Source organism: Gymnogyps californianus, chromosome 9 (genome assembly GCF_018139145.2).
Source record: "Gymnogyps californianus isolate 813 chromosome 9, ASM1813914v2, whole genome shotgun sequence".
Lineage (NCBI taxonomy): Eukaryota > Metazoa > Chordata > Aves > Accipitriformes > Cathartidae > Gymnogyps > Gymnogyps californianus.
The window spans coordinates 20,439,321-20,466,786 of record NC_059479.1 but is presented as its reverse complement, the minus strand read 5'-3'; the positions used below and the strand labels follow the sequence as shown (position 1 = coordinate 20,466,786).

The following is a 27,466-nucleotide window of genomic DNA, read 5'->3' as shown; positions in this document are numbered from 1 at the left end:
AGTAATAATTGTGCATTTGTCAAAATTGGTATTTTGCAGAATAAATTAGTGATCACATGAAATCAAATTCTGGCTAACACCAGAAGAGATGTTACAGGAAGACAAAAGAATATGCGTTGGATGAAACATTCAAACCCGTACTAATACGTCCCATTCCCCACCCCAGATACACACCTGGGTTGCCTTCTGTTTCAGTTCAGCCTCAAGTGCAACCACAGGTTCAGGACAGTATAGTAAGCACAGTAAGCCAGGCAGAGGACCCACCTGCTGGCTCAGAGAACTTGTGTGCACATTGTCCAGACCCGTTCTGTCCCTAGCTCTTAATACTGGACACATTCAAGGCTTGCTGGTGCAGCGACCACACATTCCTTTCCCCACTGGGAAACTTGCGAAAAAATATACTTAAACATGACCCACACTTTATGTATGCGAGTAGAACTCAAACTCCATGGGCCTACTTACTCAAGTGCTTGCCTACCTTCAAGTTAAGCACTTTGCTGAATCTCAGCTCACAGTTCATAAAGATCTGAATATGATCAACCAATCTGTGACCCGTGGTCTTGCAGTTGACCATGAATTTTTCAGCATGTGTTGCGAACAATGCCAATCCCAGTGCTGGCATACAAACACATTCACAAAGTGTAGCTCACAAACATGCAATGTAAACAGTCATACAGGCATGGCAAGAGCCAGATGGGTTTTGAAGTGTTTCGGTGGCAGGCATGCTCAAGTCCACAGAGAATGTTCTCATTGTGGTGACTGCCACACATTTGCAACATCAGGAGTTGGTGCACAGCAAGCTCATTCACTGAATGAAGGGGAAAAGAATTTCCCTAAACAAACTTTGTGAATAGAATGATGCGCATGCATGCACATGTACCCTTTGTGCACAGAGATGGAACAAGTTCGTATCTTCATCAGTCACCAGTCATTTTAGACAAAAGACAATCAAACTCCCTTCAGAGACATATTCCTAATTATCACTATCCTTAGATTCTACTTTGTCAATCTACTTTAAACATATCAGGACTCATAAAACTTGTTGGTTTTGCAGAAAAAAAGTGTGTGAGGGAATCAGGAACCCCAGAACTCAGAGGTTTCTGTAAGAGGAATTCTAAAGCTCTTTTCCAGGTGTGCTTATGACAAGATGAATGTGTACGACCTCTTTTACTGACAGGCTTTTGTTAAAAAAGTATCACGTCACTACTTGGAGAACATTTTCTCTACAAAATAATGAACCAGCTAGTTTGGAATACTTATGCTTTCTTCCTTTCCACATTAACTGAGTTCAGTTGTGCTTCAGCTTCCATTTGGAGGAAGGAAAAAAAAAAAGTGCCTCACTATGTCAGGGAGAACCTGAATTACTCACTGTGTAAGTAGAGGGAGGACAAATAGCATTATATAGGAGATTGAGTTTGTCTGCTTTTTTCCCAAACCAGAAATTAATTTTCTAGATAAAAATGTAAAAAAGTTATTTAAAAATGCCTCTCACCCAGTGAATTTGGTATACAGTTTGGTAAGCTAGAAAACTGCTTTGGAATTTAAGAATCTTCTTGCTATTTGAAACCAATGTAATGACAGCACAGTACAGGCAGCTAAAGGCAGCTTTCCTCCTCTTCTGTATCCCCAAAACCTCTGCACTGACACTGTACTCCCTTCTGTCTTGTCCTGAAGAGTATTGCGATAAACCCCTTCACAGAGATTTTGTCAGTATCTGTGCACAACACTTTCTAGAATTTCTACTGAGGCTCCAAGTCTTCTCCAAAGTGGGCTTTTACACCCTTGAGACCTCTCTAAGTTGTGCAAATGGCAGGGCTGAATGTAATTCCACTTCTGATTTCAGTAAAAAACATGATGTACCAAGTTTTGCCCGCTTGACTGGCAAAACAGCCAAGCTAATAGACATGAAGTCTCTATCTTTCCTTGCCTATCTGTTCAGTGGGACCTGCAGTGTCCTGTGTACCTGCTCGGTGTATGCCAGAAATAACCTCAGGGTATAATTCATGTGAGTTTTACCTGGGGGGCCAACAGGACCTGGAGGTCCTGGAGATCCAGGTGGACCTTGACCACCAATGCCAGGGATGCCTGGTGGGCCTGGGAGTCCTGGTGGTCCACTTGGTCCAGGGTCACCTAAAAGAACACTCTTGTTTAGTTAAATAGTGAACTCAGTTCAGAGATACTTGCTTTCAGAAGCAGAGTGCCTGCACATTGTACTTGAAATCTCATCCTTGCATGCAAACAAATATGGATCTGACACAGGAAAAAAACGCACTTCAGAGGCTATTTCTGAAAGCCAGAGATTTGTCCTCACTCTGTGTGGAATGCATGCAGTTTACATTTCTAGGCTACACAGAGACATGTTATTGCATCATAATCCACATCAAACTCAACAGATGCTCTCCAGCAAACCAGGCATGCTCTGCAGTTCAATACAGACAATGATTAACAGCAGGAATTCATGAATTGCTAACCCTCTGCATGTTGAAGCACAGTGCATCTAAACGACAGTTATTCTATTGAAAAAGCTTTACCCCCACGCTAACATGATTTGTCTTTAGAATACAGACTTTCAGATACTGACCCACAGATTGGTATTTACTCCTTTGCTTGTCTTTTGAGAACACAAGCTTCCATTTACACAGGTGTGTCTGATTTGGAAAAACAGACCCTGAAGTAATTGCTCTAAAGTCAGCACTGCTTGTATTTAACTGCCATATGACTCCCAGCACGTCTACATTTTTTAAAGTTCAGTAGGGAACAGAAAAAGGGAGAGTTCTCCATACCTTTGGGTCCTGGAGTTCCATCAAAACCTGCCCGTCCTGGGAGACCAGGGTTTCCTGGGAAGCCAGGATCACCTTTAGGTCCTTGAACTCCTTTTGTGCCTGGTGGTCCTGGGGGTCCAGGTGGTCCTGGAACTCCAAATCCACGATCCCCCTGTAACAAATTTACAAATTTTTTAAAAGGGGGTTTTCTAAGTTTAGCCTCTCCTAAAAATGTTAAAGTAGCAAAGAAAAAATTTAGAAATTTCTAAAATTTTTAGAAAAAAACCATCTTAGAGTTCAATTTCTTTTTTCCTACTCTCACTCAAACCTCAAGTAGAGAATGTGAAATCCCCGCCATCAAAAGCTGACAACAAGAGGTGAAATCCTCCCCACCAACTTCCCACTGATGCAGAAGAACCTCTAAGAAAGTGAAGTTTTATATTAAACAAGCAAACACAGACCTTCTGTCCTGGGAAACCAGGTGGTCCAGGAGGTCCATCTAGACCAGGGCGACCTGGAGTTCCTGGAGCTCCAGGGGGGCCTGGAGTCCCTGGGAAACCTACACATGACATGGAGGTTAGGGCGGCAGAGGAGAGGACACCAGAGAGCATTAGAACAACTCTTCCAGAAATGCTTAGGGCCCATGAAAAGTAATCTCTGAAAAGAGGTTCTGTGCTAGCTCAAGCATACTTGAAGGGTACCCGTTTGGCTGAGACAACTTTTGAGTATACAGTCTTTGCCACAGAGGATCTCTGGGACTCGTCTCAGAGGAGGGCATTCCCTATGCTGTGTGCTCCAACAAAAATTACAAACAGTTCACATCAGAAACATTAACATCTTGAGGCAGCATTTGGAGATCATTTATTGATTCAAGCTCAAACATTCTTCGTTTCCCAAAGTTTTACCCATTTACTTTTTTGTCCTTGGTTTACTGAAAAATGTAAGCTACCGTGAAGGAGCAGTACAGTGAACAGAGGAATAAGAGCTCAGCAGGTTTTCTTTCCTGATACTTCTGAAACTATTATAAAGATATAGAAATTCAAGACAAACATTTTTTTAAAGGATTCTAGAGACAGAAATCAACTCACTAGGAAAAAGTGAAGAGATGCAACCCTCTATGTCCCCTCTTCCAGCCAGTACAATACAGTAAACATGGCTGTAAACTTACCTTTTGGGCCTGGTGGACCTGGAAGTCCAATGCCAGGAATACCTGGCTCCCCTTTGCACCTGGGATGCCTGATAAGCCACGCTGACCTGGCTGACCAGGATCTCCTGTAAAAAGAAGAAAATCAACATAGTTATCAAGAACCAGTCAGAACAAAAAGCTCTTGGAATTCCCTGGATATCTAGTTGCTGCTTTACCTGGAAGACCTGGGTCACCATTTCTTCCTGGAGGACCAGGGGGGCCAGGAACTCCTGGTTCTGTAATAGTCTGGCCAGGGTCACCTTTTGGACCTAAAACCAAAAAGAAGAAATAGGTATCACTCAGTAGGAGTTTCTTTTCTGTTTTTTTTTGAGCAGAAAAAGATGCTAGCCACATCCCAAGCTTACAAGGAACTTAAAACACCAGGAACACTTTACCCAATATGCTATCCGCCCCTGAGCCCCATACAGCACTTATAGGCTTAGAAGCATTGCTTAATATTAAGACAGTTTTCTTGAAATGTTATTTTTCCTAGCTTCCTCCTAGGTACCATCATGTGAATAGTATTTTCCATAGCTGACACCAGCACAACTTGATCAGTATGTGTGTAGTTGACAAGAAAGTAACAAAAGCAAACTTGTTCAAAGCAAACCCTTGTTTTCAAAAACTGTTGTAGTTGCAGTATTATTAAGCATAAGCCAGATGGTAGTTACAATGCATTTCCACTATAGTCAGCCGAGAAGGAGAAGCTTCTCTAGAGGTCAGAGCAGAAGGGTGAGTCATGTGCCTATAGTAACACAGCACAAATTCTGCTCACTTTATGATTCAGTGATGACTTTCAGTAAGGGAGCTTATAAATAGTAGGTCTTACACCACCTTCGGGAAAAGCTTAAAAGCAGCATTATGGTCTGAGAACTATCCGGAGCAAAAGGACAAAACTTGACTTTACAGCTTTTGTTCAATAGCACACAGAGACCAACTCACCAGGAACTCCAGGAGGCCCTGGACGGCCTGATACACCTTGGATGCCCTTTTCACCAGGTGAACCTTGTGGACCAAAACCAGGAGGTCCAGGAAGTCCTTTGTCTCCAGGAAGACCTGGTATTCCTGGATCACCTGGAATACCCATTTCTCCTTTGAATGCGACACTGCCCTGAAAAAAGGAAGAGCAGGATGGGAAAGAGGAACAGATATTTACTAGCAAAGGAGTAAAGAGTTTCATTGCTTCTGTTTTGAAACTCTTTGGCAGTTTCCATCCTTGTAACTCTCAAGGTCACTAGCTGCCTACATCTTACATAGTAGAGATAAGGGCTAAACCTGGCTACTTAATTCTTCACACTACATAGGTGAAATGTAGACAATGGCAGAAGGGACCATCTGACACTACCCAAGAGAAGTCTCAGCTTATTTTTAGAGGCATTGACAGATTCAGGGAGTACCTCTGTCTATCATCACTAGACTGGCATCTCCTGAAGAGAATTACTGCATTAGTCACATGCGGAAAAAAGTGCGTTTGCCAGTCCTCTTATGCGCACTACGTCATATGCATCCAGGTCTTCCTAAAACATCTGTCCAATCAAAGACAGCATAAAATGGAACTCACAGGTTCCCCCTTAGGGCCAGGTAGACCTGGCAGTCCATCTCGTCCAGGAGTGCCATCTATGCCAGGAAGACCTGGAGGTCCTGGGAAGCCGGGGTCTCCTTTGTCACCTTTCATTCTGGGAGAAGTCAGGACATCCCCTGGGTCTCCTTTAGGACCAGGTCTCCCAGGAGCACCTGGGGACCCTGGGAATCCCTGAGGGAGAAGAAAAAAAAAAAAAAAAAAAAAAAAAAAGAAGAAGAAGAAAAAAAAGGCATTTTAGTTTTTCTTTCACTCCTTCTCTGAGTTTGGCACAATATAAGAATTATGCATTCAAGCTAATGATGGACAAAAAAAGAAGTATTAGACAAGAATTCATATCTACTGTGCACAGATCTACCAAACGTGCAAGACAAATGAGACACTATTTTCCCACCAGAACATAACACCACCACTTACTGGTGGCCCTACAAGGCCAGTTAATCCAGGAAGCCCCTTTTCACCTTTTGGTCCAGGAAAACCAGGAGAACCTGAGCAGTGCAGAAAAATATAAAAGAAAAACATAAAACTGTAGAAGCTGTAAATATCAAGCATGCTATTTGCATAAGATAATAGCTAAGTTGTTTTAAAATCAGGCAAGGTTTAGTCTGGGTTTTTTTGAAAGCTTGATTTTATTTGAGCAGAACAAAATTTGCAACTCTAAGTTAAATCAGTAGTGTCAAAAAATGTCACACTTTTAAAAAGCTCCAGCTCCTCTATCAATTCAGGAATAGCAAGTAGAAGAAGTTAATTTCTCTCTTTCAGTTAAATCTATAGCAGACCATAAGCCTTCAATATGCAAATGCCTGCAAGTCTGTCTTTGCTCAGAGAATTTTTTTTGAAAGGCTAGATTTTAAAGAAATGATTGATTGTTTTACACGTATCCAGCCTGTTTCTTCCTAACGCTCCTCAACTGTGCAAAACAGGATATGCACCAGCTATATACTGGAGCTGGCAACTGTGCATCTGAACTTGTACACAATACACAGATATATCATTAGCATTATACACAGATACTCGAAGTGACTTGATGGAATATATTAAGCAAAATAGTGAAGACTACAGCCTTACCTGGACTACCTGGAGGTCCTGGTGGCCCTCTCTCCCCAGGAGGCCCAGTTACTCCAGTTCCTATGCAATTGAAGCATGTGTCTCCTTGATCACCTAAAAAGATTTGCATTGAAAAAGCATACTTGAGCATCAGATCTTAGAAAACATTAAAAGAATTCAGCACAACAGCAATTGTTTTCTTGCTACTGATCTATAATACCAAGTCCAAAATGACTATTTTATGTAATTATATGATTACTTAAATGTTAGAAGGCTTCTCCCATGAAAGCCAAACTGAAGCTTTTTGGTTGCTAGGAGTCAGACAACCAATATCAGATATGATTAGAATTCATTTAGGATAGTGCAAAAATAAATTAAAACAAAAAAAATGCTTTCAATAATAAAAAATAAAACTGTGGACTTTTTTTCTCAGCAAAGAGTCCTCTTCTAAAGTAGGTACTTGACACTTCAAAACTGCAACTCTAACACACACATATCAAAATCTGAAACTTTAATTAAACTCCAAGAGTGCAAAATAAATACTGGGAATGTTCCACTGATTTGACAACAGGCTAAACTTATTTCATTCAAAAAAAAAAAAAAAGGAAAAAAAAGAATGGTTTCAAGAAGCTTAGGAATTTCCTTCACATACAGACTTTTCTGACATTTGTCAATGTAGTATTTAAGCACTTTATTTAGGTTAATTAATTAATCCCTACAATCTCCATGAGAAAAAAGACTTCTGTTTGGAAGGAGTACAAAATTAAGTGAGATGCCCAAAGTCATTTAGGATGTCCATGGTTGAGCTAGGAAAAGATTCTCACTTACCCATATCAGCATCCTCATTGCAAGGTTGTCTTTTTGGAAACAAGGATACACATTAAAGATGTCTTTCTTTTGCTTACCAAACAAACAAACTCATTGTAGATTGACCAACTCAAATTAGGAATCTCGCATTTATAATTTCAATGTTGCTTTCCATAAAAAATGTCAAATTTATTCATGAAGTAAGTATAAAACTTTTTCACATAGAGTTGGCAACTGCTGTTACAAAGCACTTCACTTCTATCTACCTGGGAGGTACTCATAAACCTGAAGTTCCATTTTACTTTAATCATGATCCATGCTAGGTCCTAGCATTGGTTGTACCCTCAGTCACTTTGAGACTCCTGTGCTTTAACACTAGATGAGGGATTTTCTACGCCCAAACAAAACAGCTTTCTTACTCAGAAACAGAAAATATCTGCACTCAACCCTACTGGGAAGAGACACTGTTTATCCTTATTTAACGCAGGCTTTACATTGTTTAACAAGCTTCAATAAAAAGAGAAAAAACAAGATAGCCACGACACTGCACCTTTTTGGCCTCGCTCCCCTGTAAAGCCTTGTTGTCCTGGAATTCCTGGAGGACCTGGTGGCCCCTGCTCACATAACCCTTCACCTAAGGAGAATCGGGAGAGGTTTAATGATCAATTTGCATTAGACTGACAGCAGCACCGAATACATGTATTCAGTACAAAAATGCACTTCCTAGTATTTGTGTGGATATTCTAATATACCCACACAGTCACAGACCAAACATTTTGGCAATTCAGACAGAGGACTGCTAATCAAAACCCACCGATGTAATCCAAACTCAGAAGGAAACAATCAGTGATATTACACAACAATCATCAGTTCTCCTTCACGACCTCAACTATCTCCCACCACCTCCCACCGCCTGCACACTTCCATCTCTACACTACATTCTGCTGTTCAGCCTCATATCATAAAATCACGTGTATGAAATATCATTAGAGTGAGGGGACTTAAGATGCCAATGCCTTCTAGACACTAAATTCCTCCCTGAACCATGTTAGCCCCTCTCCACTACAGCTTTCCAGTTCTCATATTCCATCTCCCATTCCCTACTTCCCTTATACCAAAAAGGAGCTAAGAGCCTTCATCCAAAGTGCCCACTCCCAAGCTAATTTTGTGTGGTCTACACACTGGAATATTTATGAAATGAAACTGGAATTCTGTGAAAAAGTACTCCTTTGACTCTCCTGGTATCACAACTCTTAGTAGGGAATAGTCCCTCCAAGCATTTATTAGATCATCTCATGAAAGCTAAATTTACTCAAGACGGTGTCAAAGTGGTTACCTCCTGCTTTATGCACAAATTTTAATGTAACTTTCATTAGTTGGATTAAATGGGATGTAACATAAATTGAAAAAATACTTAATTTTGTACATCTGGGCCAAATCTGCTTCGCCCTGGAGGACTGTCATTATGTGAGTTAGCACAAAGGTCCCTCAAGTCTGATAAGATTTCTTCTCCAGTTTAACTGAATCTCACAGATAAGTCACAGCAGGGCTCACTTGAGGTCTATGTGGTCACCACTTACCAGGAGGAACAGATGGTGCAGGTGGCCCTGGGGGACCTGGTGGTCCTGGAGGTCCTCGTGGTCCATCAAGTCCTGGTTGCCCAGGAATAGAAACCCCAGGTAAACCTGGATCTCCCTTCTGTCCTCTCTCACCAGGTAAGCCAGGTGGGCCAGGAGGTCCAACAGTAGTGATCCCTAAGATGGGAAGAACTTAGTTCCTTGATAGCTCAAAGGTTTAAAACACTTTTATGCAAGGATGACAATCATATATGATGAATAACATGCTACAGATAAGACTGAGTTTTTCCATGTAAGTACTCCATAAAATTTCTTTTATGGAATCAAACTACATATTGATGTGCAGTGTTTGACATATGCACATTTTGCATTTTCAGAGATTTTTGTTTGAAAAATTGACCTGAGACTCAACAACTAAGTTTATGAAGGAAAAAAAATAAAACAGGACTATGAAAGGAAGTACGGACAGAAAAAAGAACATTTACAAGTTGTAACATTAGAATCATGATGTTCTTCTCTGTGTATGTATAAGGCAAACACAGTGTCGCCGTTCACTCCCGCTGTAGACTCAGATCACCTCCTCCTTTAGTACTGGCCAATGTACAGCAGAGACTAGGTTTGATAGGCAGGTACCAGACTTCTGGTACACAATACTTTCTCTGTGTAATGCAATGAATAACGCATGTTATAGGTAAGTGATATGAGATAAATTACCCCTAAGACCATTAAGCTAGTATCTGTTTGACAGCCTTGATGATTAGCATCCTCTGTTCACCACAGCAGGGGCAATGAACGTTCAGAATTCCTCATATTATCCCCATAAGCTAAGGACTACCCTTCAAGCTCAAAGGTAGCTCTAAATAGTTCTGCCTTCACTTTCTGCTCAGTCCATCTGTCAAAATGAGCGTGAAAAGACTGTGAAGCTAAATATCCATTCAGACATTTGAACATACAACTTATTTTAATGCTTGCACTCCTACCTGGAGAACCTGGCAAGCCAGGTGGGCCCGGCCTACCAGAGAATCCACGCTCCCCTTTGGCTCCTGGAAGTCCTGGCAATCCTTTGCTACCTTTTGGTCCCACTGTTGCATCAATGCCTGGTCTTGAAATGACCTGTAAACGTTTCATGTTCATGTGAAACAACTTGCCAAGAAAAGAGTCACTGGAACGGTAAAGAGATGTGAGGGAGGAAAAGTTCAACATACTTCGAACCTTATACCAATGACAGGATGCTTTTCCTGCTCCACTGAATTACCAGGTAAAATTCCAGTAAAGAGCACTCCCCAATAGGAAGCACTTTTACTGCCAAGCCAACATGGTTAGAACAGGCTTCGGTGAAGTTGTCTCAATTTCTGCTGTTCTAAGGTTATAGCCTAGCCTTGTGTTTGTAACCTAGCAAATCCTAGAGCACAGAATCTATCTTGAAAGAAGGAAACAATCGTTTCTATTAGTGAACATATGAAATCTTTACTGGTTCTGTTATTGTTATACCCAGAGATGGGACTCACAGTCACCCAAGAACTATGATGAAACAACACTGTCAACCAAATGCAGAAAGAAAAGAAAGGATCAGCAACTTACAATTCCAGGAGGACCAGGGGGACCAATGTCACCTTTTTCACCCTACCAATGAAATTAAGAGCATTTTTTATACTGCGCATTAGTACACAAGAAAGTTATTGCAAATATTCCTCAACACTGTAATAGCATAGGCAATGCAATTACTACTCAGCCAGAGCTGAACTCAGTGATGGCAGATTTTCAAGCTACTATAGCAATAATGACAAAAAACCTGGCATACCTTTTCACCCTCTCTTCCTGGTACACCATTTATTCCAGGCCCACCAGGTAAACCCTTCAAGAAAAAGAGAAAGATGATCACACTCAGATCTTCTCCATATCAGAAGAAAAGCTTGTAAGGAGTCTGCTTAGATTAGAAATGTACGAGTTACTCACATCCCTACCAGGCTGACCAGGTTCTCCATCTTTGCCAGGCTTTCCCTTCAAAGACATAAACACTCATTGAAATAAAACGTTTCAGTGGTGAAGAATTCTTATGGAAATTATGTTACTTATTTCCCATTTTTCAATAAACCAAACTTCCTCTAGAATGCAGTCCTCGTGACAAATACGTCAAAGATATCAACCAAGTATAATCAATGGAGTTATCTAAACCAAGGTTTTCATTTTGAAAACCAGAGCACAAAAACATGACAAGTCTCAAAGAAATGTTGTGCGAATACAGCACAAAAGAATCTCCAGTTAACTATTGCTGATTCATTGTGTTTAATAACTCCCTTTATTTTAACATTAGAGAAATCCTTTATTTGGAAAACAGATCTTAACTCCCTAAACACTAGAACATTACATTTAATTAGGAAATTAGTATAATGTGACCAGTGAAATTAAATACAAGCATTTTTGTGTTTGAATTTTAACTCTCCTTTAAACCAAATGCAATTTTCTGAAGTATCAACAAAAATATAAAGTGCAATTCTTCTCAAAGAAGTGACTTCTGAAAACCATATATTTTTGCTGAACAGATTTGTCATTGCTGCAATAAAACTAGTGCAGGCTCTACTTTATTCCAGACCATTCGCTGGGCAAGACAAATAGAACTCTATTGTTAGCGTTACGGAAGCAGTACGTATGGGGGACACCTGCTGGAACACAACTAGAATAGGTGACTGAGTTTCACCACAGTGCTAAGATCAACTCTCAACCATTGAGAAGTTGCTAATAAGACCTGACAGATACAGTGTATTAGAGTATAATGTGACTTGTGAATTCTTTATTATTAGTGACAAGTTCTGATTCTCAAAAATGAGGTTTTAAGGTGTTCTGTGAATTTGCAGAACTACCTGTTTGATTACATATCCTGACATTTTTATGAGTATATCTGAAATGGGTTTGAGCCACACAGAATCATATGGAGCCCTAAAAGGCAGCTTTAGAGTAACTTAATAGCAAAACTTCACTTTAAGTATGCAACATGCCCAAATTCAGAGTAATAAAAACAAACAAAAATGTTGATAAACAAGCTTTTGGCAAAAGGCATCTGCCATATCCCCTCAGGACTTTTATCCTTTCAGATCTTTGCAAATTTATGTGGTTCCCATTTACTTTTGCAGAGAGAAGCAACTTGGAAAATACGATTCAAAAACCACTCAAAATATAATGAGAATTTTGGCTTTGTAAATCTGCCTCATTTGTTATGTTCCTTAAAGAAGGCAAATCAAAGCTCTCCTATAAATGTCGGCAACTAAGAAGGATTTTTTCGAGAATACCAAACATTTGTATCCATTGTATTTATTTCCTATGGAAATTGGAAAACCTATTACCAACATGTTTCTAAACAGTGTTTATATATTGTCCAATTAACCTGAGCAGGACTTGTGTCTTGTTTTCAAAGGGGCCCATTATATGTTGATGCAACTATGGGTTCAGTAGCTGTGAAAGTGAAAATCCAGAATGCTTTGAGCTGGTAGCAGCTTCTCTTTTCTTTGCTGGTCCAGCCCATATTATTTTCATCTTATTTCTTAGCACTTCTATGATCTTCCTCAGCTTTTCTGAGCTGTGATATCCAAGTAAATTTCAATGCCAGGATGGATTTGGGTCTAGACAGGAACAAAGTGACTCATGCTATCCCTAGATGCAGCTACCCTGACTCGTCCCCTCCCCAGATAGTACATAAACTGAAGTAGTCACTTGGGAAGTGACAAACAGACTTTTGGTCTTAATGCAGTGTTCAGAGACTTGATTTTGTGACTCACCTCACAAGTAAACCCACTGAGAATGAGTTTACATAGACCAGCTTAAATATATACCAATCTCATGCTGCTTGGCAACCCAGTACATAGCAAACTGAATGAAGACCCTCTCTAAAAGGAAACAGAAAACTGCTGCTTCAGTCAAGCAGTCCAACAACTTTGAAGAAGGTTTTCACATGTAACCAGATAACATCATTCAAATTATTTTCTCCTGCCTCCAAAACTAAGATCTACATGTAGATAATTCTATCAGAAAGCACTGAGAGATCCATAGCTAGAAGCACTTTCATGAACCAGATGCGTCATCTACTAGTTTGCCAGGTTATGGGGGGAAAAAAAAAAAGGTCTCTTACCCAGAGGCTGACGGCCCCACCTGAATTCAACATTTGCTTAATTCTCAAAGATAATACTGAGTGGAAAGATAAATGTTTGGTTAAACAGACTACTTACTCTTTTGCCTGGTTCTCCTTGCTCACCTTTTTCACCTTTTACGCCACCGGGAAGACCCTGGACACACAAACGTCATCTTAAACTGAGCCCACAAGCCAGAGTAGAATGAATTTACAGTTCTGATACAGATGCAACAAAAAAGAACTAGAAGAGGACTACTCACAGGAGGGCCTTGTGGCCCAGGAAGTCCTGGTGGGCCTGGATCACCTGGAATACCCTGTCAAGCATGGGCAAAGAAAAAGAGGATTAAAGCCTCCATCACTCCCTAGTAGGTCAGTTTATTTTTTTTTAAAAATAGAATCTTCTTTTGCTGTCATTTAGATTTCCAAGTACTATGAACAGCGAAGGATCATATTTATTCTTTCTTTGTGTGGAACTTCAAGTGCATCTATAAATTTTATTAACTGCTCATCCTGTTTATTTAGATGATTCACTCCACTAAGACACAACTGCCTCCTGCGTGCCCCGCAGCAGCTGGTTTGGTGGCCTGCAGCTGCTATACAATAATAAAAAGAAGGAAGAAAAAAAAGAAAGAAAGAAAGAACAAATGCCAGATCCTGCTGAAATCACAGGAGCAACAGTCGTTAGATTACTGGTAATTGCTGAAGTTGTGAGGCCATCAGGATCAATAGTGTGTTTGTCAGAAAAGTGTCACAGGATCACTGTGTTAAAAAGTCAGGGTTTGTATTTTGTCTTGTTACGCCTTTGTACAAGTTCTTAAATCTCTTCACCATTAACCTAAAGAAAAGTTACAGGCTATCAAATCCACAAAAGGTTTCTGTGCAGAGTTTCTGTTATTTTCCTGGAGGCCTCTCAGACTTTTACAAGCCCATCTATACACTTGATTTTTCAGTCAGAGATCATAGGTGGAGGTACACACCAGAACTTCGTGTGTATTTCACAAAAAAAAATAAGTGTAATGTTGAAATTTTTTACTGATTGTATACTACCAAGCATAACCTTTGTTGAAATAAAAACAAATTTTTAAACTTTGAAATCATTGTTAATGGACAAAGGCAATGCACTCAGACTGTATTTGTAAGTCTTAGTACTTTAAAAGGAATGTAGTTAGAATGCTTTTATTTTGTACTTTTGTATAACTTAATGCCAGTATAAATTAGTCCTTCAGAGATCCATGATGACAGAGGCAAATTACTCAGACCCTAATAAAGTCCGATGAATTTTTGCTTCAACTACAGTGTAGTCAAAATGTCACCTTGTGTTTTCTTAGAACTATAAAGACACACAATGCTGCTCTTTACCTTCTGTCCTACCATCCAGTAAAACAGAGACAAAACCAGAGACTGAGACCTTTCTAGGATGACTGCGCATTGCAAATGTACATCAGTGGACAGCTCTAGGTAATGCCTTAGTGGTGCCTAATGTTCTTCTGAAAGGAAGGGTAACAAATGGTTTTGATGAAGATGAAGGGCAGAATTGTCCTACACCCTGCCAAAATAAAATACCGCTGTGTACCAAAGCTTTCTTCTCTGACATATTTCCCAAGATGAAAAGGTGGAAAGGAAAAAACTGATCCAAATACAGACAGAGGAAACTAATAGTTTAAAGCTCAGTTACCACAGTGACGTTTGCAAAATAACCAGAGCATAAAAACGATCACTCACCACTCTTGCCTCAAAATATCTACCTCAACTCTTCTATTACTCAGCGTGGTATTTGAGAATACCACAGAAACTTCAAAGGAAACATGAAATCCAGGCACCCATGATCCTGCTGGTGCTGCTCAGACTGTCTATGACTGGCACCCAGAATCAAATGGTACTGTGAAATGTTCCCCAGTGAAGAAGAAAGGAAAAAATGTAATAACTTTAAAAATGGCAACTCTCCCAATGACTTTTTGGCATTTATGGGTGGGGAAGGATCCATACAAATCAAACCAACAGTTTGAGCTTACTGTCATAATATGGCTTGATATTTACTTTTGAGAGGCCAGAAACAGGGAAAGCACTTTATTCAGACCACAAGGAAGAAAGATCTTGGGGCGTCACTAATGACAAAAAAAAGGAGGGGGAAAAAAAAAGAAAAAAAAAAGAAATTGAGTTAAAATTTTTGAAAGACTTCTTCACAATGGATGACATAGCTGGTTAATTAATGGGAATCTGAATCCCCAGACAGCTTTGAAAATCGCAGTCTGGGTGTTCCAAGGAATGAGAATATTTTAACTGCTTTTACTGTTACTATGAACTTCCTTTAAGAGAGTTTCTTAAGAATAGTTATTTTACTAAGGGAAGTAACTGAGCTAATGTGGCTGGCATGCCTTCTATTAAAGGAAAAGTACTCAGGCCTGAAATATTCAATACTTTGAGAAAAATAATAGAACCTCTGCAGCAAGCAGGATGTGAGTATATATGAGCCAAACCAATAGAGGCTGCAGCTTGATCACGTGCTAATTGCAGATGGATATAGTTTCCCCCTCACCTGATCTCCTTTCTGAAACTCAATGTCATTTGGTCTCTTCTGTTCTCCAATTTGTCCTGGTGGCCCTGGAGGTCCCTGAAGACCTTGTTCACCCTAATGTGCAAGAAGATGGCAGTTTGTTACAGGCAATACAAGCCAAAATGGCATGCATAAGTATTTTGAAACTAATACACAAAAATATCATCATGATCACCTACTCACTTTTTCACCTTTGGGTCCTTGGAAATTCAAACCCATATTACCCTGCAAAAAGTATAACTCATCAGCCCTTAGAAGTCACAAATGAACAGAAAGAAAAACAAAACAGTCCACCACCACCATCAATGAGGGAAAGAAAATACCTTAGGTCCTGGCAGTCCTGGTGGACCAGGAGGTCCCTATTAAAAAAGGAAACCAAAAAAAGTCATTTCCAAGCATTTTACATGCCCCCTTGTTAGGTGGGGGGGGGAACCAAAACAATGTTGCTACTTTGACTCCTGTGTATTATACCCATGTTGACAAGGCACCTTGCCTTCCTCTGAGAGCTCTTCCTCATGCTATTCAACTTCACACAGATGTAAAAAACTAGTTCTTCCTTTAAGTGAGAGAGTCAAATAAAATTAAACAGTCAGGTATTAAACATTAAGGAAAGAATCATCCTGGTCTAAATAAGCTAAATCTTGTCCTTCAGGTTTCACACAAATAAGGAGCCGGCCCAAAGATTCAGCCTGATTTAAAACAAAAAGAGGTCTGGGAACAGGCTGTTTCAAATGTATCACATTTAAATGTGCACAGTAGCAGCTCAAGGGTGAACTGAATGCACGGTTGCTGTTGTCTTCATACCAAGTCTTGACTACCAAGATCTCTGCACTTTACTGACCTGCCTCCGAGAACATGAAACAAAGAAGTAACTGCCCCATTTAACACTTCATGGGTAACAGGTTAAAGAAACTTACTGTCAAACCTGGGGGTCCTGGAGGGCCAACTGGACCTGGTATTCCCACGGAGCCAGGTGGTCCCTGTTGAGAAAGTGGAAGAGGCTATGAGAGAGGCACCTTTTTATGAAAAAAAACAGTGAGACCTTCAAGGTCAAAAAACCCCAATAGCTGGCACCGCATACACGTCAAATCAAAGTAGCTGACCACTAACCTACCAATCCGTCCCTGTGGAAAGGCCTAAAGGAGTGTACATCGTGTTAGGAGTGTTCTGCTCTCAACATCAATACATCTCTTTGGCTTGGATAAGGGAATGCTTTTTTGTTTGTTTTGAACTAGTTTTGGGCTTTCTTTCTCTTCATGCACTGAGAGAGAACAACAAAACACTTTGTATTTGTGATTCCTCCCAGCCAGAAACAGACAATAGGGAAGCACAGATCAGAGGAACAGAAATGCTAACAGGCTCAGTCTGGTCAGAATAGCCTGGGGCTTGCCTCTCTGTACCAGGAAATGGGAGTCTCTGGCTTCTGTCCAGTCCAGGCCGATAGACTCATTTTCTGCTCCCCTTGTTCTTCCACTAAAGCAATGAATGGCTCAGTGGGGAAGCACAGGGCCTGGAGTCACTAGCTGTTTTCACAGAAGACTGCTGGGAGAACAGAAACACTGTTCAGGAGGTGCAACATGAGGAGAACAGCTGAGACATTATCCTCTCTTCCCACCATCCAAAATAGTGGCTACAGCCCAGAAAGGCAGATGTTACTTGCTTTACCTCAGGATGAAGAAGGGAAGGGAACTCCAGAACTGATAGGGAGAATGTCTAGGAAGAGGGAACAGGCAGGGAAAACAGAGAAGCAAGTCAGTAATTGTGACTACTGCTGTCTGCTGGATACCACTCTCCTGACCAGGGGACCTTTCTGGCCTCTCTGGGTCACCCTATTAGGAGTAATACTGAAGCACTTACTTTCCCTCAAGCCATAAACTAGAGGTACATTATATGTGAGCCCTGCTTCTCCATGTAAATATATGGATCGCCTAGCACCAATGTTCCAATTGTGCTGTAATGCAAATACTTTTCATGTTATCTTTTTGGCAGAACGCAGCCTAATAGTACTTTACACAACTTACAGGTATCCCTGGAAGACCTGGAAATCCTGGGTCGCCCTTCTGTCCTGGCAGCAAGGATGTAATTATTTCACCTGCTTCACCCTAGAAGAAAAAGAGCTCACTTTAACTAATAGCACATTTTACAATTCTTTATCACCATTCTGACTTCAAAGGACACATAGCGGCTTTTAAGACTCTGAGAGACTCAGAGTTATGCTACACCCTAGTAGTACTCTTTAATATAAGTACTAGATTCTCCAAGAATAGCTCTTTTTAGGAGAGATGAGGATTGTTTAAATGGCTAAACTACCAACTATTAAAAGCTCTCTTTTTTATATGTACAAATATATCAGCATTGATTTAAATTCCAAAAGATTAGGGGATTGAAATACAAATGCTTCACAAAAGAAAGAGACATTCTAGCTCCACGTGAAAGCGGTGGATAGGACACAACAGAAAAAAGACTCATTCAGCTTTTTCCTATGTCCCACCTCACGAGATTAATGCTGAGTATGCTGTTATAATAGTCATGCTTCGTGTTCTATATTGAAGCACAGTTTCTTATTGATTTCACGGAATATCTTTGTTTTAAAAGTGTATGTTCTGATCAGCTTGCCTTTTAATATCTTTAAAACAAGTGGGAAGAAAAGGAGCTGAGAAAAACAATTCAGCTTAATAGTCACAATTTCCCAGCACCAGTGTTATGCTGTCCTCTCAGGAGTTTATTGGAATAATTCTGTGGGTCAAGTTTCCTTTCAAATAGATTTGAACCAAAACTGATGTTTTGGCCCATGCTCAAATAGGTCAAGGATACAACAAAAAAACCCTTAAAAAATAAAACGGGTCCTTAAGGTCCAAAATCAGATTATGAGACTATTTACATTAGGAGAAAAAGCCATCTATGTAGTAATCTATACAGTAGAAAGCATGTTTTCAAAAGGAACATAAGATGTTGCACTGTTCTCTTCACTGGATATTTTAAGTTATTATTGCTTAGTCTCTAGTAGTGTTCTTAAGCATGCACAGGTAGACTACTGGTGCATTTGGGTGTTTGTACACTTTTTGCTAACTTGATGCCTCACAACACAAACAGGCACTGTCCCTCACACTCCTAAGGAAACGAGCTTCAGAAAACAGTCTGCTACTTCTAGAACTACTGACCCAAATTGAGTAAAGCTACTGCAGAATTTCCAGTTAGTTGCACTGGAGCGGCCTAGAAACATTAAGCTTTCTGCAGAATGTCACTCCAGATTCCAGTGGATGCACATGGTCTTGCACAAAAGCAAGCAGGTTACTTATGCCAGATCACACTGCACACCCACGCCCGGTTAGTACTTCGATGTGCGAGTACAGAACACTTACCTTCATACCTGGCAGACCAGGGGGTCCCTTTGTTTAAAAGAAACAAAAAATAAAAGAAAGATCAATAGAAATAAATCATTGGTGTGTTCTTTGCAAACCACTCATCAGATCTACACCATGAGGCAAGCATTAAAGATAGAAATCTAAAAAAAGATATGAAACAGGAGAAAAGAAATTTTTTATGATCTTCAGAATCAAATGGAAAAATTAGAGAAGTACTTTCACAGTGAATGCTGAGCATTAAAGGGACTACATTTCCATTTCCTAGCAATTTGTTTCTTTATTGCCTTCTATTATCCATCCTGTCTACTACATTTCTTTGTTTGTACTTTGGTTCTGACAGTCACTTTGCTGTACATCCTTGTGTTTTATAATGAAAACATCTGACACTGTCTCTTTTTTTCTGCCCTATTAATCACCAGTAAGACTCTTTAGATGTACCAGATGACAGTATCAACATCTTACTTCTCTGACACGCGTGCACGTATTTGTATTTTTCTGCAGGTGGCAAAGCATGTCAGCATGTGAGAATTCAAAGGGCTTTTTATTAGCTTTACAACAGCATGCAGCAGAAAAGCTCACTTTTATTGGACATCTAAAATATTCTCATTAACCATAAAAAAATTAATATATTCTTAATTATTAAAAGAACAACTGCAAAAAGAGGCTGATATTTATCTGATGTTTCACAGATCTAAGTAGAATTCTTTCAGTGGATTACAGGTAGCTGATCCGGAAATCTTTTACTTACAGGAGGCCCTTGTAAACCAGGAAAACCTGGACTGCCTGGAAATCCACGCTCTCCCTTAGGGATTAAGAAAACGATTAGCCAAAACCAAAACATAACAAAAACAGATAAACAACTTTTGACTGAGAAGTCCAGTTTCATTGTTAGCTTATAACTCCAGAGTAGCAAATTGTATTACAACAAGCTATAGGATAAACAGTTTGTTAAATCACACAACTGATTGAAACAGAACTTTCCACATTCAGATATTTCCACATACTTCCAGGCAAAGTACTATACTACAGAGATGGAAAACACACATAGTGCTGTAGAAGATCAACTTCTCTTGTGGAAAAATCATAACGTGAAGCTAAGTAAGATGTTAGAATGAAAGTGATTCCTTCCAACAAGGATACTGAATCAGTATTTTCAATGCAATATTATTAAAAATTAATAACAAAAAAGTCTCACTGTTAGGTAATGAGTTTTCTTTGGTAGCAAGAGTCTACTACAAAGATGAGATGCAGTATATGATCTAATTATCAGACACTCCTCTCAGTTGTTAGCTATAAAATTAAGGATTAGAACAAAGAATTTAACTACCTTGGCTACAGATTATAAATCTTGTGTCTTGGTGCTGGCAACTTCTGGCAAAACTTGTGCTTTAAGTACCAGACCATGACCCCTTCTCTCAGATGTGTGTGTAAGTCTGAATTATCTTGTAATTACCTGCATAACTCAGTAATGGCAAGTACTGCTGCACATAATAAACTAAACCGATTGGCTATAGCCAGGAGAACAAGAGGTCTTCATCATATTATTGTTGCATTGTTAAGAATTTTTAAGGAATTCCACCTTTGTTCCATTGCATCCTGGGATACCCTGAGGTCCTGGTGGCCCATCTTGTCCTGGTAATCCCTTTAAAGTGGAAAAGAGGAAAGAAGAGTTAGCTTGTAGGACGCTCTTCTGGGCCTGAAAGACAAAAGGGAACAGATTCATATCTATACAGCCCATTCCTACTCACAGGAAGTCCTGGTGTTCCTGGAAATCCTGGCAGCCCTGGCGGTCCCTAGAAAGAAATCAACCACATATGTTTTAAACAGTATGGTACGAACGGATGTGCAAAAGCATTTACCAAGATTTTACTAAATGTAACCTATGTGTGCATATGTAAGTAAAGAAAAACAGAAACATCTGAATCACCTGTAAAAAAAGAATGCCATGCTGGACAACCATCAAAGTTCTTACTCTTCTTTCAGGGAAATATCCACAAAAACATAGGGAAAACAATGCAGAAGAACTAAAGTAATAGTATGTAGATATATAGAGAAAATAAATGAACAGTCCTGGTGTGGAAAATGGATGTGCCCCAATGAAGTCAGAGATGCATCAATTGTCACCAGCTGAGAGGTCTGACAAGAAAAAGCAAAGGCACAAAACCTAAAGGATTTCCAGACAAAGAAACCTCTCCTATATCGACCCTACACATACTGTGTCTACTTCAGAATAAACTGAAGGAAAGTTACTGGCACTTGTTTAGGTCCTGTATAGCAAAACAGATCAAATAAGTATTGGGGCTACTCTCCCTAACGAGTTTATGAAAATAATACAAGCAATACATAAGATTGTATTACTTCTACAATCTTATATTACTTATAAAAAGTAATACAATCTCTTCTAGCTGGTAGATAAATTACTCTTCAGATTTAAGTTAATTTTTTCCCTCCATAAATCACCACTTCTGTGAGGACCCACTCAATGCCTGGCAGTCTTTATCCATAATTCCAATATACCACCCAAAAACTGCACCAATACTTACTCTGATTCCTTTGGGTCCAATAGGCCCTGGAAGTCCATCGTCACCCTAAAAAAACCCAACAAACAAACAAACAAACAAAAAACCCACACTCAAGTTTGCAGTCTGCATTTCTATCACATTAAACTGTAAGCATGATAAAATTTCTTCTACATGTTTATAGTAAGTGGACTAAAAGTTACATTAGTTGTCATGTCCTGAGTAAAAGGGTTCAAAATTATTTTATTTTGGGCGTTGGACTTTGAATGGAGAAGTATTTGTTACTGCTGATAAACAATGACTTAGAGGAAATGTTTTTAAAAAAATCAAAGCTATTAAAGAGTGCTTATAAACAGATACCTCTTGTGCTTTCATCAAATATCCTACAGTGACCTCTTGTGGGCAAAACAATATATACAAGACTAAATGTGAATGATACTGTACTGTTATTATTTTGTATTCTGATAATGCAGAACTTCATATCAAAATCTTGAGAAGAAAAGACATTTATGGAATAAAAATATAATCAAAGTTTCTAGTCCAAGACCCCTCTGTTGTTTCACTCTTTTTATATCCAATTAATCTTTTCTTTTAGTGTAGACTTTCATTTTTTTCTTATCACCTACCTATTTTTTTCTTTGCTTCTTTTTGATGTGCTTCTGTTAGTTTAGACTGTGAGCATTTGCAAAAGAAATGTCAGATCCTGGATAATCTTGTGTATATTAAACATAAATGCATTCAGAGAAAGGCTTTTCAACATTTTAATGCTATATTGCACCATCTGAGTGTAATGATGTAATTCAGTAGCAAATAAAAATAAACTGAAAGCCTCCAGGAAAAGCAAGGAGCGTTCCTCAGCTGTCTGTGCATAGGTTCAATGAGGTCTTCATTTGCATTGCCCCAGCCAAAACCAGGCCAGGAACGCCACCAGGTGCAAACAACAGTTTACCTATGTGGCGGGACCCCTCCGGACAGCTGACAGCCGAACACCACTCTTATGAGTAAACTAAGCGATGGAGTGCATTATTGCAAGGACTAATAAAACTACATTACAGCACCTTGCCAAACCCGTTCTTTGACCTTAATATGCAGTACCTAGTGAAAGGATACAAGCGCGCACGTCATGTTTGCAAACGTGTGTAGGTGAAGAATAGGAAACTTAGAGCAATCTTTTTCCTCTGGTTGACTATTCAAACCAACCAAACAAAAAACCTATGTAATATCCCAACATCTGAAGATTTTGACTATTAAACCAATGATAATCAGGAGTTCTGGAATGATTTAGGATCAGCACTACAAGCAAGCTAACACCACCTAGCATTTTCATGCTATTCAAGTGAATTGAGACTTACCTTTGAACCTCTTGGACCAGGTGGTCCTTCCGGTCCTGGAAATCCAGGCAAACCTGGCTGTCCTTCCAAGCCTGGGAATCCCCTTTCACCCTACAAAAAGAATAGGTGGCGGTGGAGGTGTAACATGACAAAAGCATGAGTTATGATAGAAAAATTCAGAAAACACATTATCTTTCTGGTTTTCTGTAGGAAGTCATCATACAGACAAACAAACAAACACTGTGATTAAACATCTCACCTGCTTAGCTACAGAAATTCCTGAACATACACATCCATTGCCTTTAATTGCACCACTTAAACAGGTTTCATAGGATGTTTATCCAGTATTTAAGTCACCTATTTACCAAAATAATTCAACCATCTGTTTCTCCTGTACTGCTTAAATATATAGAACTCTCCCTCCTTCCTATAAAAACACAGCTTTATTAGTTACCAAGTCTCTCCTGAAAACTCACCTCTGCTGCAATACCTATAAAAACTCTCAGAAGGGTGTAGATTACTGCTATACCATGACTGTTGTTTATTATTTCACAGTTGCAAGATGCAACCATATTTTGCTAAATATTTATGCAATGATTAGCCATAATAGCCCATCAGTAGCATAACAAATACCATATACCATTGTATTCCGCCCTCTAACTTGTTAGTGTAAGTTAACAATGTCACTTACCTGCAGTTTCAGAATGTGCATAGCTGCAAATTCATAAAATATTTACTTTTATTCCTTGTATGTCAGTCACAAAAATCAGTAAATATTAAAGTTTCAATTGGTACAGAAAAGTTAGGAAATACCAGAATTAATACACCTTTTTGTGCATATATATATTATGGTACACTTTTCAACTGCGTAAACAGATCTTTCCTACAGCTCTGTTACATCAACAGCAGTATATATAACTGCTTATGAAACAGGCAGTTGTTCAGCATTATTCCTTATTGCTCTACAGATAGGTTTGGTTGGTAGGTTTGGTTCCTACATGTAAAAAAGTTCTGTTTATTTACCCCAATTATTTTTTCACAACAACTACAGGAACTGCCAAAGAAATGTTCCATCCTAACAAGCACCTTAATCACTAGGTTAGAGTTGTGCAGACTTTTGTACATTCTCTTTAAACCAATTCATCCTGAATTTTTATTTGCTTGCACTGCTTCAGCAAGAATGGGCGTAGTAGCTCCCACATCTATTATCTGGCAGTCTACCAGCTATGGCACTCTCTTGGAGAACTTGGGAGGTCCCGCCTAGCTCTCCTCAGTCAGGTGAAAGAACAGAACCAGCAATCTCACATCTTCAAGACGACAGCAGCAGAGAACTGAAGACTGGGAATTGCAAGCAGACAGAAGCATCTAACTGCAGCCTTGAGCACAATATGCAAAAGGCAATATTCAGACTTTGCTCATCTCCCCTTTATTTTCCATAAGCAGCTGTATGCTGAGCATGACAGCAGGTATTCAGCATGACAGCAGTGTTAAAGTCTCATTCTTAAATCCTAATCTTCTCACTGTACTGCTTAGGTAGGTGCTCTGTATTCCACTTGGGGGGTGGGGGCAGGAACTTAGAAGTGGCACTCAAAACATTTACAAGATGCAGAGATCTCACAAAAACTTTCAGAGAAAGTAACAGGGCTTCTCTTCCTGCCTTCTTTTCCAGTACTTGCTATACTGCTTCCTCGGAAACACAAGAGGAATACCTTTTGGATGAGAGATTAAATGCTGTGTGCAAGCAAGAGCTGCAACCTTACAGAGGAAACAGCTAAACTGTACTCAGTCCTACCTATACAGTGAGACTCAGAAGGATTCCTTGGATAGGAATGGACAGCTCATTAACTGGTCTGCTAAAGTTGGCTTCCTATTAATTAAAATGTAAACATACTCCTCTTTTACTGTAGGTCACATATTGCTCTCTTATACAGCATAGACATCTTTTCTCCCCTGTGGAAATGCTGAAATCGCATCATAAATTGAGGCTAGCTTAAGCTTGACAGTCAGGGTCCAGACTGTCTTTTTGCACACAAAGTGCCAGGCTGTACTTTCGCATGGAGCTATACAGCTGGCGTGCTACCTCATCAGAAAAGCAAGACTGTGGAGGAGTGTTACTATCTCAAGCCAGGATATGAAAGGGTTAGTGTGTCCCTGAAGGAGAGAGAATGAGGAATTTGGGAGTGCCAGATAAGGAAAACATTAGACAGAGCCAGACTTTGGAGCAAGCTCTGGCAAGAACTGTGTTTGCACACCAAGGAAGCACACCTGCGTACAAGAGGCATGTCAGATGTGTCAGGTGCTAGCTAGGCTACACAACGCCTACTAATCTCAACTTGGTCACACTTCTTCACATTTTTGTTAGAGAAAGTAACATCTGCAAATGGTTACTAGAACAGACTTTTAGCAGAGGGTTGGCCTTGTGTGTCATCTAAGGTTGAAGAATTGTTCTCTAAAATGCAACTACTCTGAGGTTTCCACTCTAAGCAGTCACAGAACTGGGAAGCCAAGGCTTTTAAAGTGAAGCCAAACAGTTAAGCAAGAGAAATACAGGAGGCAACAGATGCTGTTAGTAAATTGCACTATTGAAACTACAAAATGAGTGTTTTCCAAGCCCACTTTGAAAGTGAGCAGCAACAATGAGAGCCTTGCATGAGGAAACTGTTGCCAGGGCAACTCCTGTGGAGTTTACCAGCAAATTACCCCCAAGAGTGAACAGATGATTTGAAGGACTACGCTTGGGGACAGCTGAGGGATTACACCAGACACTTCCTGAGGGAACTGTATCAAACTAATTACAGATGAAATAGCTGCACTATAATCACTATTTTTGATCAAAAAATTGGTTAGAGAAAGAAATGTGGGCAAGTTGGGTAGGGGGAGATACCAAGCTAATCCAGCTCTCTGGAGTACAGATGACGTTGGGGGGATTTTTTTTTAATTGTCTTCTACTTCAATAGTGTATAGAAGGATCCCAGAAGCGATAACAGTTTTCAGACGTTGCTCCTACCTCCAGACTTTTCCTGTTGCACACCTTGCATATACCATACTCTTTTCATGAAGATTCAGATGCTACAAGTTTGCCAGGAAAAACTGCCTGCTGCCTTGCAAGAACATACTGAAACTGAAAAGACATTTAAAAAGTCTTCCCCAAAAAGTCAATGCCAAAAAAGGACATTATATCATTGGGGATATAATGAGATTGAAGTCCCTGGCTAATGTGCAATGTATTTTCTTATAGATGCAAAAACTGGCAGTCACTAGCCAGTTTCGCTTGCACAGAAAGAACTGAGGAAGTCTGGATACTTTTTGTTTCAAACTAGAAGCTACTAAAGAGAAACATAAATAGGAAAGGTTTAGGTCAACTCAGATCTCATCTTCCAGTCCTTAAAGTACAGGATTGTTTCCGTAGCAGAATAAAGATGCAGCAGCTATAAACCATCATTTCCTTGGGGAATGGGTGAGGAGTCAGATTCTGATCTCATTTAGTGATAAATCCAGAGTAGCTGGCAAAGCAATTGCCCTCAATCAGCTACACAGACGTGGCAAAACTGTCAGCTTATAAGCTTGAACATGACTGTTGCTTGGGGGACAGGAAGAAAAAAAATAGTTGGGAAACTCTAAAATTATGCTTTAAGCTGCAGCAAGATATAGCCAATTAAACAGGGATACAGAAAAACTTGGCATAGTTCCATGTACTCTAATAATAGGTCACAAGCATTTAAGAAATCAGGGATAGATGCAGTTTTAAAGCATGCACAAGTAATTTACATTTCTAGAATTTCTCCCTGAAACCTAAATATTTATAAAAGACATTATGGGGAGAGAAACCAGGATATTTATTTACATAGATGTGGTATACTTCTGGAAAAAAGAGACTTAAAAAGAAAAGGAGCAAAAAAATATTCAGGAAAGCAGTAGTTGGACAGCCCATTTTGATGCCTAAATAAATGTAAAAGCCTGGTTGTAACATTTGGCAATAGAGGCACATACTTGCTTCCTGCCCTTGCTATGAAAACAGTGAACATCAGAAAGAGTCTAAAGACAGTTAACTATGGGTGGCTACTTAAAACTAGATTCCTGTACAAATGTCTGTAGTAACATTAAAAGATGTACAGCACGGAAGAAGTGATGCAACAGACAGCCATATTAGTCTCTCCCTTTCTAAATGATAGGGTGACAATAACAGTTGCCTCAGATTCTAATACTAGTCAACATAAATTCTTCCTCAACTTGAAGAGCACTGACTAACTTAACAGAATTAGAAATATAGTATCTAATCAAGACCTCATTCAAAACAAACACACCAACCAGCCACAAACAGTAGTGTTACAGGTACAGTTTAATGCAATAAAGAAATCCCCTCTGCCATGACCGGTATTCTTCAAAATAAATCAAATTTCTTCAGAATATCATCTGTGACTTCTTTTGTAAGATGAAACAGTTGAGATTTAATGGTCAGCGGTCACTTGCCGGGGTTGTAAACCTTTCAGAATACAGGGCCATATTAGTGCAGTTCAGGCCAAAATTTATGAAGCACAGACACCAATCATGTAATTATTCTTGACAAAGTGATTAAAATCTGAGAATTTTTAACTATTTCTTAGCAATTTGTATCC

At 39.6% G+C, this 27,466-nt stretch overlaps 1 protein-coding gene across 1 annotated transcript in view; it reads right to left on the bottom strand.

The window, feature by feature from the left end:
* Nucleotides 1-27,466, bottom strand: part of COL4A5 (collagen type IV alpha 5 chain) — an 86,946-nt gene that overhangs the window by 28,312 nt on the left and 31,168 nt on the right. Inside the window, 29 exon segments of the mRNA XM_050902075.1 lie at nt 2,017-2,130; nt 2,784-2,934; nt 3,224-3,321; nt 3,931-3,987; nt 3,990-4,034; nt 4,125-4,217; nt 4,891-5,059; nt 5,510-5,701; nt 5,945-6,015; nt 6,596-6,688; nt 7,932-8,015; nt 8,962-9,135; nt 9,939-10,071; nt 10,540-10,581; nt 10,760-10,813; nt 10,915-10,959; nt 13,179-13,235; nt 13,342-13,395; nt 15,618-15,710; nt 15,819-15,860; nt 15,959-15,994; nt 16,553-16,615; nt 17,657-17,737; nt 18,998-19,024; nt 19,749-19,802; nt 20,580-20,642; nt 20,749-20,793; nt 21,544-21,588; nt 22,872-22,961. Coding sequence (XP_050758032.1) covers nt 2,017-2,130; nt 2,784-2,934; nt 3,224-3,321; nt 3,931-3,987; nt 3,990-4,034; nt 4,125-4,217; nt 4,891-5,059; nt 5,510-5,701; nt 5,945-6,015; nt 6,596-6,688; nt 7,932-8,015; nt 8,962-9,135; nt 9,939-10,071; nt 10,540-10,581; nt 10,760-10,813; nt 10,915-10,959; nt 13,179-13,235; nt 13,342-13,395; nt 15,618-15,710; nt 15,819-15,860; nt 15,959-15,994; nt 16,553-16,615; nt 17,657-17,737; nt 18,998-19,024; nt 19,749-19,802; nt 20,580-20,642; nt 20,749-20,793; nt 21,544-21,588; nt 22,872-22,961 — 2,365 coding nt within the window.